Source organism: Pantherophis guttatus, chromosome 4, assembly GCF_059756535.1.
Source record: "Pantherophis guttatus breed Tessera chromosome 4, ASM5975653v1, whole genome shotgun sequence".
NCBI lineage: Eukaryota > Metazoa > Chordata > Lepidosauria > Squamata > Colubridae > Pantherophis > Pantherophis guttatus.
Window position 1 is genome coordinate 27,515,832 of NC_142066.1, and position 15,591 is coordinate 27,531,422.

Consider the following 15,591-nt stretch of genomic DNA (forward strand, 5'->3'; position numbering starts at 1 on the left):
GGGAAACGAGTCAGGCGGAGGGAGGGGGCAGCGGGGAGGGAAAGGAGTAGAATTTCGCAGGGGCCTGTGGGTACGGGAGGGAGGGCAGAGCAGGAAACGGTGCTCTTGCTTGGGGAGGGAAACTTCCGGTTCCGGCTGGGCCTGTGTGAGTTGCAGCCTGGCAGTGCCCCCCCTACCCCCACCCGTGAGGGAGCAGAAACGCCCCCCCCGCGTATCCTGGGGGTAAGGGAAGGGCCAGGGGGCATCATCCCCCCACTCTAAATCTTGCTATCCAAGGACCAGCCCCTGCCTGGGGCGCGGAGGAGGCTGGGGCAGCGCCACACACCGGTGAGTGCCACCATGGAGCCCACTCTTGGCCCTTCGATTCTACCCCCCTTCCTCCCCCCCCACACACACTTCCCCCTCCGTACCTGGATCCCCAAGGCGAGATTAAAAAAAAAAAAAAAAACCCTCGCACGGATAAAAAACCGCAGCGCGCGGCTATGGTTAACTTCCGCTCCCTTTGAACAGCCCCACCCCGGCTATTCTGCGATCCTGACTCACCTCCCCGTCCGGCACACGCTGCTTTCCAGCCTGGCGCCCTTTCTCCCTCCCCCCCATCCCCGTCTTCTCCCTCTTGCCCCGTCCTTGCCTCTTAAAAACTGCCCCGCCCCACCCCCAACCTCGAACCGAAAGCCCGCGCTTTGTCGTCGTCTCTCCCCACCGACCCGGCGAAAGTTGTGCTATATAATCCTTTTATCTGGACTTGTGCCCTTAGATCAGCCCCGAAATTCTGCCGCTCAATAAACGACTGTCCTCCCATTCCATCCTTAAAGCCACCCGGAGTCACCAAAGGTAGACCTCGAAAAGATAGCCAGGCTCCATATTCTTTCCCATAAAATAAATATTTTCCATATACCTTCATCCAGCCTGTAAACGTATTGTACAGTCTCTCTCTCTCTCTCTCTCTCACCCAGAAAGTTGCAATTTTGTTACTTGCCTCAAATGTTAATCTCAACTCCATCTTTTTTTTTTAATTGTCTGCCAGCTCTTTAAAAAAAAATTCTAGGAATGTAGGACGGTGCCTAATTGGATGTTGGGTCTAACAAAATTACTTTTGTCTATAGCAGCTCTCTCCATCTTAATACTTGGATGTTTTGGACTGCAACTCCTGTAAACATTATGGTTCCTAGGAATGAATGGATTTGCACTGAAATATAATTCAAGGCAACAAAGCTAAGGTTTTTTTCCCCCCGTTTCTGCAATAGCTCTTCAGTGATCCAGATGGACGTCCTTCACAAGCCTAGTTATGAAGATAGTAGCACCTCCCTAGTTTGGATATTTTAGTAACAAGTTGCAGGAAGATATCCCTCTCTAATCAGCCCACAAGACTGTCTTGCAATATTCTGTTAGCTTTAATTTATTAGCCTTATTTTTTCTGCCCACCTTATCTTTGTTATGGAAAAGAATGTTTCATATTTATTCTGTCTGCTTTGTAACAGATTGTAGACTTTTAACTCCTTCTTACATCTTATTAGTCAGAAAAGCACATAAGTAAACTGCATTTTTTTTGTTTTTACTAATTGGATTGGCTCTGTCTTACATTGCTGTATGCAAGATGTTCTCATTTACTCTTTAGCTAAAATAGACCAAATACTCAATACATTCCTCTTGCCCATTTTCTGCATGGTGTTGTAGGATATGTCTACTTTTAAAAGCCAACTTTCCTAGACTTTGATGTACCTATTGCAGAGAATAACTGCAGCATTTTGGGAAGAGATCATTTATGTTCTTTTACCTCAGGCATTTCTTAATAAAAGGTGGTACAATTTTGCTTTGAAAATCTCCAACCTACCTGTTGGTTTGTTTGTAACAAATATATTGATACAGATTTCTTTTTTACCTGTAGAACGAAACAAGAGCAATAAGGAGTACAGCATTCATCACTGGAAATTTGATTAAGCCTCTTGGCCTCTATATAGCATTAATTTTCTTTTCAGTGTGTATGTTTTCTGTTGCAGGATGCAGCGTGCACATGATTGTATTGTTAGTTAAATTATTCTTCATTTACTTGTTAGCTACATTATATTTTCATATCTTCAAACAGATTGAAAGATAATTTTCAAAAACAGTGAATTTCAAAAGTTCACTATTGAATTGATCAATAGTGAAGAATTTAAATACTTTCTTACTTTAAATATATATTTTGCCATGGGAAAAAAAATGTGTCTCCTCACAATGCTTTTTTAAGGGTGGGTTTTAATGGCTAAGTCCAGACAGTGAAGTGAAATGATTTTTTTAAACTATTCAAAGAGAAGCTAACAATGAAGTATATTGTTCTTGACACAAAACCACAATGGAGCTCAAATTTTCCATTGCTAAGCAAGACACAGCAAGTGAGTTTTGTCCCATTTTACAACCTTTCTTGTCGTAGGTGTTAAGTGAATCACTACAGTTCTAAAATTAGTAACATGGTTGTTAAATGAATCTGGCTTCCCCATTGATTTTTCTTGTCAGAAGGTTGCAAAAGGTGATCTTATGACCCCAGGACACTGCAGCCATCATCCATACATGCCAGTTGCCAAACATCTGAATTTTGATCACTTGACCACAGGGATGCTGCCATGGTTGTAAGTGTGAAAAATAGTAATAAGTCACTTTTTTCAGTGCCCTTGTAACTTTGAATGGTTACTAAACAAATGGTTGTGAGTCAAAGCCTAACTGTATGTATTACTTAACTACCAACAATCAGAGGAAAAGTAAAAATAGAACTAATAATTCTTGATTTTTACCGAGTTCACATTTCAAATATTGCAATTCTTCACTCTGTTTAAATTGACCTCTATATTCTACTGCTGCAGAAGATACTGTTTTTAAGAGCCCTCTTTTCATCCTTTGCTTAAATTCAGCAAGACTCTCCAGCCACTTTCAGTCTATCCTGATGTAACTTTATTAGCACTTATTTTGCCCTTCCTGGCATCTTTTTTCTCACTACAGGTAGTCCTTGATTTACAGCAGTTCATTTAGTGACCATTTGAAGTTACAATGGCACTGGAAAAAGTGACATGACCATTTTTCACACTTACAACCATGGCAGCATCCCCATGGTCACATGATCAAAATTCAGACACTTGGCAACTGACTCATATTTATGACGGTTGCAGTGTCCAGGGGTCATGTGATCACCTTTTGCAAGCTTCAACAAGTAAAATCAGTGGGGAAGCCAGATTAATTTAACAAGCATATTACTAACTAAATAACTGCCATAATTCACTTAACAACAATGGCAAGAAAGGTCATAAATGGGACAAAATTAACAACTATCTCATTTAACAATGGAAATTTTGGGCTTAATTGTGGTTGTAAGTTGAGAACTAACTATATTTTGTTGTTTCCAAACTAACTTCACTGGGGCCATTTAATATAAACCTAAATTCTTCCTAATGAGGCATCATATAATTTATTTGATTTATACCTAACAGAAAACCAGTTATACATGGCATTCCCTCCTTGGACCACTGCTCTAGTAAATTTGACTCAGATTCAAATCTAGACATCAAGCTCAAATCTAGTAGATTTGAGCTTGATGTCAGTCCAATTCCTTAAATCATTGAATCACACTGTTACTAATATGAATATTAATGTATAGCACAACATTAGGTATTTTACTTTTTTGCTTTCAGTACAACTTTTTGACATTAAACAAAGACGTTTGTAGTAGAAGACTCCCTTTCAGGAAACTGGATTTTGTTCACTTCTTGCTGTGACATATTCTTCTATTTGAGAGTCCCAGGGATTGATTCCCAAACTTTCATCTGAGGTTGCATTATATCTCAGTGCCCTTGCTAAAATAGGAAAAAATGTGATTAATTCATCCATATTGATAAAGTGGGATGGAGCTGGATGACAACCTTTTTCAACCTCTTTGTTTTTCATTAAGTGCAGTAAAGGGTAAATAAAGTGATAATTTGGTATCTTAATTTCTTGAGAATAAATAAAAGTTAAATTAAATTAAAATGTATAGCCCTCCTTTCTATTTATATAAGCCCTGGACATAGCTTACAGTAAAGTTTGAATTAAGTACAATTAACTGAAAAAAGTATTGAAGGTGAATCATTGAGCACGGCAAAGTAGATAACCTTCACAGAGCTACTTTTTTATTCTAACTCTTCATTGGGCTGTATAATCTATCCTATTGCTTTGCCTGGCTCTTTTTTATTTTTTATTTTTGGCAGATATCTCCATTCAGCTCACAGATCAAGCTATTCGCATGAAAGCCACATGTAAATCACTGCATGTGAAACATCCATGCATGCCACTTGTTGCATGCACACATATAATGTTTGCTCTATATATGAAGAAATGCAGCATACCAGTATGTGTAAATGGCGAGAATACAGATGTGTGTGATGCTATTGTAGGCCATGGCTTTTTTTGTGCTTCGTAGAAATGACACACAAGGCATTTGTTATCTCCTAAACCTTTTCCCAAAGAAAAAGCCTTCTTTTATATCCTAAGGCTAACAAACATGAGTGAAGATGGTACTGAATGGCTTATCAAATTAATACTAACATAATATATTCCCTCCATGAAGCAAGGGGATCATTTGTATAGTAGCTCAGAAATGTAAGAAATAATCATATGCCATTCAGTTCATGGACAAAGTAAACAATTGAAAAGGTCCACTTAAGATTGAGGAACATTTTGGAAATTATTTGGAGAAAATACTTAGGCGCATGAATATAGAACATACCTGTACCTTTCCTGACTCGCATAGCTGCTCTCTGTAGTTATACGATTCCTAGGAAAGAGGTGACTGCTTTTAAAAGAGTTGCAGATAGATACAGTGGAGCAGTATTTTGAAATAAAATGCAAAGTACTGTACAGCCCATTTGACCAAACTAGTTTGTGTTTCCTATAGTTGTTAAAGTCTTCAATGCATACCTAGGGTGTGTAGTATCTTTATGGAATCGTTTTGTCTTGGATTGTGGCCACAGTCCTCTATTATCCTGTGATGCCCACTAAATTGGACTGAATTTTGATTTGCTAACCTAGCATATTTGACAATACCATATTCGGCAAAGCTGCTTTAATAGGAACGAATCTTGAAAAGGCAAGGCTTTACTGTCCCATCCATAGGCAAATATACTATTTTGTATAATCGACTGTATTCATTTATGATCATTGTTAGCTGTCATAGAAATCATTTAATAGGTGGTATAAAGAGGCCTTTATTTAAATACTTTGCTAATAAACCTCCTGGGATGGTAGATCTTTTGAGAATTGAAGTATGTCATGAAACAAATACAATTAAAATCAGTATACTTCAGCTTTTTAAAATGGAAGGACAACATTTGTGGCTCTATATGTAGGACTGCAGTTCTATTATTCCTCTTATACAAAGATACTGTTTTGCAGAACATACTGTGTAGACAGTTCCAAAGGTGCTTTCTTCAAGAGGCAACTGGACTCTTGAAAAAAGCACCTTTGGGACAACCATTACCTGGATGACTGAAAATCTCCATAGACATATTGTAGAGAGCAACTATGGGAAATAGGAGGCATAGGTTTCTGAAATCTCTAAATGAGCCCTCTGCATCTTTTCCAGTTTTCCATGGCTGCCTTTGAATCATTTGTTCAATGCATTACTTATATTAAACTTCTGCTTCATAACCGAGCAAGAGCGTTCCAGATGGTTTTGGACTGCCATTCTCATCATTCTTGGTAACTAAGCAAGACATTTGGGGGGGAAAGCTGAGGCCACATCTAAAATGTAGTTTTGTATTGAAATTAGATGGATTAATACCTTTCTTTTAAAACAGCAAAATATTAAATTAAAATGTAATTCTTCCATGCTGTTCTAGTCCATTTTTCTAATACTTTACAAGAACTTGGAAAAAAGGAGAAATATATATAATTGTGAAGATATTTCACAATTGAAATGTGAAATATCTTCACATATATGAAGCATGTTGTGAGATATAAAACATGGTATAATTAGCTTCACAAATTTGATCTATGAAAGTTCTGTGATGATATTTGTTTTAATTCTTAGATCCCACAGGAATTTTTGTTGTAACATTTATTCAGCTAATGTTTTCTAACTCATAATTGTACAGAACAAGTTTTGTATTCCGCTGTTAGTATTTTAATATTTTTATATAAATAAATATATATAAATATATTATATACACACACAGTAAATAAGATAGGCAAACGTCAGGTAAATCAACACAGCAGGAATATTATGACGTAAATTACAGAGAGCATAGATGGTACAAAGAGGAAAAAGGTAGGAAACAAGAAAAAAACCCTTTATTCCAATTATAGCTCAGATTTCCTCATGTGGTGGCCAACTCTCTTTAACTAATTGGTTAAAGAGAGTTGGCCACCACATGAGGAAATCTGAGCTATAATTGTGTGTTCTTACTCATTGCCCAACCCTTCACTGCTCCAGCTATTAAATTTTTAAATATCTTGACATCCTCCAATTTATAGCTGGACATGATTTAAACCAAATTGTTTTGCAAGATATATGTATTTCTTATATCCATTGGCTTTGTCATGAGGTCAGCCAAATTATCTTCCGATGGACAATAAATTAAGTCTATTATATTTTCTTTCACTGCGTCTCTGACATTACAAGAAAACACACTATGCCACTGCAGCTGCTGATATGGATAACCTGTATCCTGTATATATATTGCTATAGTCTTTGTCCCCTTTCTCTAGGCAGTGCCCCCTCCTGGGTGGAGATGGAAGCCAATGCAGCAAGCGATGAGGGTGTGCATTTCCAGAGCTACCCTTTTGACTTCTTGGAGTTCCTGAACCACCAGCGCTTTGAACCTATGGAGGCCTACAACCACGAACACGCCAAAGCCGTTGCTGCCCTGCCCTGCCCACAGCCACAGTATGAATACGCCCAGCCACCGACAGCTGGTCCACCTGCTCATTTTGACCGTGTCCCTGCCACCATTGGCACATCTAAACCCAAAGCTGAGGGCCCATCCTCTTCTTCCTCAGCCACCTCATCTGGTACCATTCAAGTCAAGAAAGCTGAACCAGGGGGCCCTGTACCACCTCCACAGCAGCAGCAGCAGCAGCAGCAGCAACCACCATACAGTACTCCAGCCGTGGTACCAACAACAGGTCAGCCTCTCTTTGACAGTACAGCAGCAGCAGCAGCAGCTGCTGCAGCTTACAACACTCCACAGTGGGGCATAGTAGACCTTTCTGGCCACCAGCATATCTTCAGCAGCCTGAAACGTGGGCAGGCCCCCCCATCAGCTGCAGCCACAGTAACTCCTGACAGTCAAGCAGGCAAAGACGATAAGAACTATTTCCGTCGACTGAAATATTTCATTGATCGGCGCTTCCCATGCGGTGTGTGCCAGAAGTCATTCAAGCAGTCATCCCATCTTGTGCAACACATGTTGGTGCACACAGGCGAGCGGCCGTACGAATGCACCACCTGCGGCCGTACTTATAACCATATCTCCAGCCTCATCCGGCATCGCCGTTGTCACAAAGACACTGAGGATGCTACTGCTGCTGCCAATGCTGCGGCTGCTAATGCAGCTGCTGCCAACGCTGCGGCCGTCAATGTAGCAGCTGCCAATGTGGTGGCTGCTGCTGCTGCTGCTGCCGCCGCCGCCGCCAGCATAACATCACCTGGTGCTGAAGGAGCAGCCCAGCCTCCTACCCAAAGTGGCAACCCTCAGTCAGTATCTGCACCACCTGGAGGAATAGCCACATCTGCCCTCAGTGCTGCCATAGCTCAAGCCGAAGGTCCTTTTACCTGCTCTCTATGCTGGAAAGTGTTTAAAAAGCCAAGTCACCTTCACCAGCATCAGATTATCCATACTGGTGAGAAGCCATTCTCCTGCTCCGTCTGCCAGAAGAGTTTTAATCGCCGTGAGAGCTTAAAACGACACGTGCGGACACACTCAGACTTGCTGCGAGTGCAGTGCGGGGTTTGTGGCAAAGAATTCCGGGATGCCTCCTACCTCCTCAAGCACCAGGCCACTCACGCTCCTCCTGGAACTTTACCTCCACGACCCGAGTACAAATGTGACATTTGCGGCAAGGGCTATGTGGCTCCCCAGAATCTACTACGTCATCGGCAGCTCCAACACGAGGGTGCCCAGCTATCCAAGGATGGCACTAATACCTTGTCTTATCTGCCACCAGGGGCCTACCTTCTTCCACAAGACCCACAAGGCACAGGCTCTGAGGGAGACACCAAGCCAACATCCTATGGCCTCTTGGGTGCCCACCCCTTGCTGGTGGGGACAGCAGCAGGCAAGAATTTCTGCTGTGGGATCTGTGGTCGTGGCTTTGGGCGACGGGAGACACTAAAGCGTCATGAGCGGATCCATACAGGTGAGAAGCCTCACCAGTGTGCTGTATGTGGGAAACGTTTCCGTGAATCTTTTCACCTCAGCAAACACCATGTAGTGCATACTCGGGAGAGGCCGTACAAATGTGAAATATGTGGGAAAGTGTTTGGTTACCCCCAAAGCTTAACTCGGCACAAACAGATTCACCGCTTACAGCTACCTTGTTCTTTACCACCTATGGGTCCCTCCCTGACCCCCATGGGCCCTTCTCTCCCTCCACCTCCTGAGGGACTAACCTATGGCTGTTCTGACTGTGGAGAGCGCTTTCCTGATCTTTTTCATGTCATGAGCCACAAGGAAGTCCATGTGGCCGAGAAGCCCTACCCTTGCGATGTCTGTGGCAAATGTTTTGGTTTCATTGAGAATCTCATGTGGCACAAACTTGTCCATCAAGCTGCTCCTGAGAGACTTGTACCACCAGATGAAACAGCAGCTGCTGTCGCCCCACTAGAGAACGGGCTAGCTAGTGGCGAGAACATGTCATCTTATGAAGATCATCCAACCTTGCCAAGTGGAGAACGTTTCTCCTGCTCTATCTGTGGCCAGACCTTCAAGCATTTCCTGGGACTTGTGACTCACAAGTATGTGCATCTGGTGCGTCGCACATTGGCCTGCTCGGTCTGTGGACAGAGTTTTGCTGGAGCTTATGACTTGTTGTTGCATCGTCGCACACACTTGCAAAAGCGGCACTTCTCTTGCCCAGTCTGTGGCAAGCGCTTCTGGGAGGCTGCCCTTCTCATGCGTCACCAGCGCTGCCACACCGAGGAGCGCCCGTACCGCTGTGCTGTCTGTGGCCGTGGTTTTCTGCGCTCATGGTACCTGCGCCAACACAAAGTGGTTCACACGGGTGAGCGTGCTTACAAGTGTGCCCTCTGCAACAAGCGCTTTGCCCAGTCATCCAGTCTGGCAGAACACCAGCGTCTTCATGTAGTTGCCCGGCCTCAGCGCTGCCCTACTTGTGGCAAGACCTTCCGCTACCGTAGCAACCTTTTGGAACACCAGCGGGTCCACCTGGGAGAGAAAGTCTACCGCTGTGACCGCTGCTCCAAGAGCTTCTTCTACCTGTCATCCATTCTGCGTCACCAACGCTCCCATGATGCTAAGCGTGAATTAAGATGCGGGGCCTGCCTCAAGCTCTTCAAAGACCCCAAATATTTTAGCAAACACCTCCAGGCCCATCAGGGAGGGCGGCCCTTCAAATGCAGCACCTGCGGAGAAGCCTTCTCCAATACTTACGGCCTCAAAAAGCACCGCCACATTCATAAGATGGAGCGCTTTGCTGCCATGGGGGCCCATAAGGAACAGCCCTAATGTTGGAATAGTAGCAGCAGGAAAAAAAAATGGGTGGTCCGTATCTTGGTACTGTAGGATGGGATGTGAAACTAGTTCCAGGTTTCTGGGAACCACAATGGCAAGGCATTTTCATGAATAGAAAATAAGATGTGCTTGTTAGCAGTGAGATGCTCCAATTGGGCACTAATTTGGATGAGTCATCAAATCATAAAGTCATGAGCAGGACAAGCCAGATAGAGGCAAGAATGAATTGTAAAGCTAGGATATGTAATTAACAAGAGGTAGCCGCCAGTTACTTGCTAGATTTCAGCTCTCTAACAGAATATCTTGACCACTCTGGATTTTTAAACTAATTGCCTGGGGAAAGGGAGATGGAGATAGCAATCATAGAAGTGACCTTTGCCTGTCAAGCATGGCCACAGTGTTTTGGGGGATGAAAGTTTCTTCCCATTTCTGAGCAAATGGGAGCAAATAAGGTTATGGTGGAATGACATTTTTTTTCCTTTTCATTTGAAGCCTACGTTCTGGAATGGAAACGGTATGGCATTCCAGTTCACAAGAAGAGATGGTGCTTCCTGTAATCCCCTTTTACTTAGAGAGAAATGTTAGACCTAATTCATTCATTTGGGAATGAGACAGGAAGGACTACGATGCAGCACTTGAGGAATGTCCACCAATCTTTTGTGTAAACTCAACTATGTAATCTGTATTAGGTAAGCCTTGCTTGCATTCTTGAGAGAAAGACTTTAATTAGTGTCCTTTCTTCATATGTATAAAGAAAATAGGCTAGTTCTCAATTTTTTAAGACCTGGGAAGGTAGTGAGACATGGCTGTGGACAGTAGAAAGTTAACAGAATCTGCTTGAATTGTCTAGTGTGTGGCACCTGTTGTCTAAATACTGTTGTGCCATAACATTTCTATTATATTCCTGCCTCCAGAACAGTACCAGTTCATGATGCAACTGGAGGTTCATAAAAACTTTACCTACAAAAGAAAAGTTTCCCAGAAGGTTTCTAGCCAAGCTTCCCTGGCATGCTACTTTCCACATTTAAGGAGCACTGAATGTTAAAAAGCATTTGGAATTGTTATTGTTCCCATTATACACCCCTGAAGAAGCAAAACCCCAGGATAATTGTATTATGTGCTTTTCTAAATGTTCAAGTTGGCCCATCAGGAGTAAAGAGGAAACACAAAAGTAGGCTAGGCTCCTTCCCCCTTGGGTTAGCTCTCTTCCTTTGTGCTCAACGCTCTTCCTAATCTGTTGGACTTAATATAGATGAACTCGTGTGTGAATAATACCTTACTTTGAGCCCTAAAATGGAATGTGGGTTTTGAATGAGAGCTGTGACTACATTGTTAGCCTTCCCTAATGTTAGCCTTCCTTCTTCCCACCAATGAAAGTTGGATATGAAATTGTGTGTGAGAGAAAAATAAACTTAATTGGTGGGTCTACCAGGATTGCACAGTGCTTTGGCTGCTCAGCTGCTCTCCTGCATTCCCTGGTTTGATTCATAAGCCTTTCCTAGTAAGATATGGTGTATCCACATAGTTCATTGAGCTAACTGCCCTCGCCTTGTAACTCCATGGTTATTAGACTCATATAATGCTTCAGGTTTGACTCCAAAAAAGGTTCTTCAAAGCACAAACACAGCATCAGGGATTGTGTGACTGCTGGGGATGTCTAAAAGTCACCAATTGGTGGTATGTTCATTGCCCCAAGCACTCCGAAGCACCTTATCAAATCTGAAGAAATGCAAAGCCTCCTTTTATACATATTTGGCACCAGTCTGAATGGATCCTCACTGCACCTGAAGGGGAGAATGCTGACCAGAGATGAGTAAAGTTCTCTGACTTCCCCCAGTTACCTTTCCTCCTCAATCCTCCAGCAAATTGCAGACATTGGAGCACCCCTTTAAATAGACTGGAGAGGAAACTAATTTGCTAGATGCAACCAAAGAGTTCTAAAAACAGGCTCCCTTGTGTACAGTGGACACTACACAGGTAATTCCCGCTTCCTTCCCCTCTTATAACCCAAGCTGAGAGTACAATAGAAAGTAATTTCAGCATTTCCACTCTAGCAAAGTGAGAGCATCTCTTCTACCAGATGGCTGCACCAAAGCTCCTTAGTGTTGCTTTTGGTCTACCACCCACTTGCTCACACCCATAGTCCCCAGATTGCTGAGTGGCAATCCATGATTATGAGGATCCAAAGATGTACTGTTTAAATTTGGTTGTCCAGTGCCTAGAAAAAGAAAAGTTGCCAAAGGCTTTTTGAGCAGTAGAGAATAGAATTGGAGTTTATTGAGTGCAGGTATTTCTTAAGGCAGCCTCCCCCAATCCCTCAGAAGTCTTACAATAGTTTTCCACTCTCTATGCTCAGCGAGAATATTGGGGAGGGTGGGTAGTGTCAGTATTTGTGAAAGGCCCTATTACAAATGCTTTCTTGAAGGAGTTGCCACAGAATTTGGTGGCCAAATATAGTATGATGAAGAGTGCAAAGATGGGAAAAGAGACGGGAAGAAGACTAAAATGTTTTTCAGCCTTCCAGATTATTGGAATCTGAGCACAGGGGGCCAAATAATGTCGTTTCATTTTGAGTCAGCCCAATTAGATTAGCATCTGTCTGAAACATTCAGACAGTTCCTCTTCTATCTCCAGGAGTGATTGCAACTGGATGTTCCTTTTCTTGTTTTATCTTCTTACTAAATTGTTAAAGGTCTGAATTTGTCACTGAAATTCAGCGAATTGGGGTGGCTATACCTCAGCCTGTCTTACAGAAATTGTTTTCCCCATTTAGAATTTTTCTTCCCTGCCTTCATAATTTGCAAATAGAACTGAGTTTAATACAGGTAGTCCTCGACTCACGAACACAATTGAGCCCAACATTTCTGTTGCTAAGTGAGACATTTGCTAAGTGAGTTTTGCCCCATTTTATGACCTTTTTTGAAACAGATGTTAAATGAATCACTGCAGGTGTTAGTAACGGTTGTTAAGTGAATCTGGCTTCCCCATTGCAGGAAGTCACGAAAGGTGATCCCATGATCCTGGGGCACTGCAACTGTCATAAATATGAGGTCACTTTGATCACGTGACCATGGGGATGTTGCAATGGTTGTAAGTGTGAAAAATGGTCATAAGTCCCTTTTTTCAGTGCTGTTGTAACTTCAAACGATCACTAAATGAACTGTTTTGTAAGTCAAGGACTATTTGTATTAGTTTTCCTTCTCATATGTACTGTCCGTGCTTTCCTGGACTAAGTATTTCTAAATTGTATACAATTTAGAAGCCTCCTTGACAACTCCCCAAACTGGGAACTTGTTCTTACAGGAAATGGTGTTATTGGTTAATATCACCGATTCCTTCATATTCTTGAGGGGGTGAGTTCACCATGACTAATCAATAGGTGATGTTCCTGTTAACTGGCTTCATAATAGCTTCCCAAATGGACAATGGAATATAAAATGGAGAAACAAGTTGATCGAAAAACATACTGTGTTCCCAAAATCATTAAATTTATGTCTTTTTCTCAAGGACACAGGATTTCTAAAGAATTTCTTTAAAATGGCAGGGCTAGAATACAGGACACAAATTTTATGATTGTGTATGCCTATGGAATGCTTGCTTCAGTCACAGAATTGGTGCAAACGTATTTGGCTAGGTCTTGCTTCTTAATTCAGAATGGTGGCCCATTTCCTAGTCAGAAGACAGGACAGCCATCCAAGTATGTTTATTTTTATGATCTCACTTAAAAGAAATTAGTGGATCTTAACTAATTCTTATAATACGTGTACTTACAATCTGAAAACGGCAAAAGTGGAAATATATTTACTCTTCCAATGTATAGTTGACAAAGAGAAGAAACTGAGAGTGCAAAATAGCTGCCTTTTCTATTTTTCTAGCAAATTAAATACTTAAAAGATGGATGGGCAGAGTTATTAGGGACATATCTGAACACTATTACTGTCAGGATTATTTGCATCCATTCCTCATCCTAGGAACCATTTGATTTGTCCAAATCTTTCCTCTGTTGGATTTGTTAGCAGGTGCAATTCATGCACTTCAAAACGTATTAGTGACAAAATACGTAGAATCTCCAGTTTATCTAGAACAGTAGTGCTCAATTTGTGGTCCGTAGATCCCTGTGTGGCCACGATGTCATCATAGTGGGTCTGCGATGGCTTATGAATTTAAATCTTAAGTCTTGGAGGTCTGTGGCCATGGTTAGTGGCCACAAAAGGTATTTAAAGGAGGTCCGTGGTGAAGAAAAGGTTGAGAACTGCTGATCTAGAAGGTATGAGGACTAGTCAAGTTCGGAATAAGGGGCTAGAAGGCAATATTCCATGGACAGAGTTGTGTGGGAAGAATTTTTAAGGGAATGGTGGGTTGTTGAGATGAAGTAGTCTGGCTTTTAATTGTGGTTGGGAAATTGAGTTCTTTTGAAGAACCAGTTGGTTTGGAGTATATAATCAAGAATAATCAACCATCTTTTCCACTGTACTTTTCTCCCTTGCGTATGTTCTTGGATGGATTGTTAATCCTGAATGTACATCACTAGGATGCTGGATATCCCACAGATGCCCACCGTCCACTTGGCTTTGTTTGCTTCATCCTGGAACTATGAAGCAGAGGGCAGGGAAGATATTCCATCTTTTGCTGGTATCAGACCTGATTTTGCTTTTTGAGATGCCACCTGCTACACAGCTATCTTCTCAGAACTTCTTCAACCCTCCTGTTCTTTGAGGAACATGGATTCTATAGTTCTCTGACTGGTACTATTGTCCTGTACTCTCCTTTCTCATCTCATAGAGGGAGATGGACTTGAACAATCCCAAACTAGTGACAATTGCAAACTCAGAATGAAGAGTATGCCACTGATAGGACCCAACCCATTGCAATCATGTTAGCTAATGACTTTTTATATTAATACAGATATATAAATACATACATTTCTATATAAATACTTCTTTTTAATAACCTCCCCTCCTTTTCCCATTGGCCAGAGTGCAGGAAGTGCAGTTCTTTTAATAATGCCAAGGTTTATGCCCCTATGATAATGTGTACTAAGATATGTATAGGACCCCATTCTTGTCCACACGGCTGATGGATCTAAAATGATAACCTCTCCCTTCTTCCCTCATTGTACCCCTTGGGAACTGTACAGCGTGTGTTTCTCAGTCAGGGGTGGGGGAATGGGAATGTGTTTTGTGTTTTAAGCCAAGCAATCATTTTAAAAGTGTCTGATTTACAATGTACAGACTAAACAAACATTAAAAAAAAAGAATTTGGATATTGTTTGTTCTAAGCCAGGTTGTGTTACAAGCTGATGTTAAGAGGACATTCCTTCAAACAATGTGAGTATACTGTTAGAATTAGCACAGAATAACTAGGTTTATAATACTCAAACTAATGAAGAAAAGAAAAGTAAAGCAAGCAATGGCAGATGCTTTTGAATCATTGCTATCCTGTGTAAAAAAAACAAAAGCAAGCTGCATTTACTCAGCCAGATAGATCAAGGTGACCTGGTACAAATGTATCTTCTCTATTGCAGAGAAAAAGGGCTTTTATTGTTCTTCGAGATTTGGCTTGGTTTTCTCCAGCAAATCAGAGCATTCTTTTATTTCCTCAAAACCTCTTCTGCAGGTGGGAGGAGCTTCAGACACCACAATCAATCTCTTTTACATCACCTTATTCTTAAATTAGACAAATCAGATTCCTTTTGCAAAGAAAGTGTTTAGAAATATTTATGCATGCTCATCTATTCTTGTAAATTAATAATGAGATGAGATGAAGTATTGCAGAAAAATTTGAGAGTCCAGATTGAAATGGGGTTTCTGGATATATTTTATATCATGAGACTAATATAGAATAGTACAGACATTGTTCAGTGTCATTTTGCAATTCATGTAGAAAGTAGTTGAAA

At 41.6% G+C, this 15,591-nt stretch overlaps 1 protein-coding gene across 4 annotated transcripts; it reads left to right on the forward strand.

Annotated features, from left to right (window-relative positions):
* The first annotated feature begins 21 nt into the window (after nt 1-21).
* ZNF865 (zinc finger protein 865) lies at nt 22-14,958 on the forward strand. Of its 4 annotated transcripts, none has more exons than XR_004591894.3 (3): nt 25-327; nt 6,712-10,384; nt 14,227-14,958. XR_004591894.3 is itself a non-coding variant. In XM_034419593.3 (3 exons), the coding sequence occupies exon 3, from the start codon at nt 6,735-6,737 to the stop codon at nt 9,687-9,689; it is 2,955 nt and encodes a 984-aa protein (XP_034275484.2). In that variant the 5' UTR covers nt 87-327; nt 5,588-5,703; nt 6,712-6,734; the 3' UTR covers nt 9,690-11,126. The 4 variants fall into 4 exon arrangements, 3 of the variants coding, with proteins under 3 accessions (XP_034275483.2, XP_034275484.2, XP_034275485.2); XM_034419593.3 differs by lacking the exon at nt 14,227-14,958 and adding an exon at nt 5,588-5,703 and having other exon boundaries at nt 87-327; nt 6,712-11,126; XM_034419592.3 differs by lacking the exon at nt 14,227-14,958 and having other exon boundaries at nt 22-327; nt 6,712-11,126.
* The last annotated feature ends 633 nt before the right edge of the window (nt 14,959-15,591 follow it).

Excerpts from the sequence above, each read along its gene's own strand:
- ZNF865 (XM_034419592.3), top strand. The coding sequence starts at position 6,735 with ATGGAAGCCAATGCAGCAAGCGATGAGGGTGTGCATTTCCAGAGCTAC.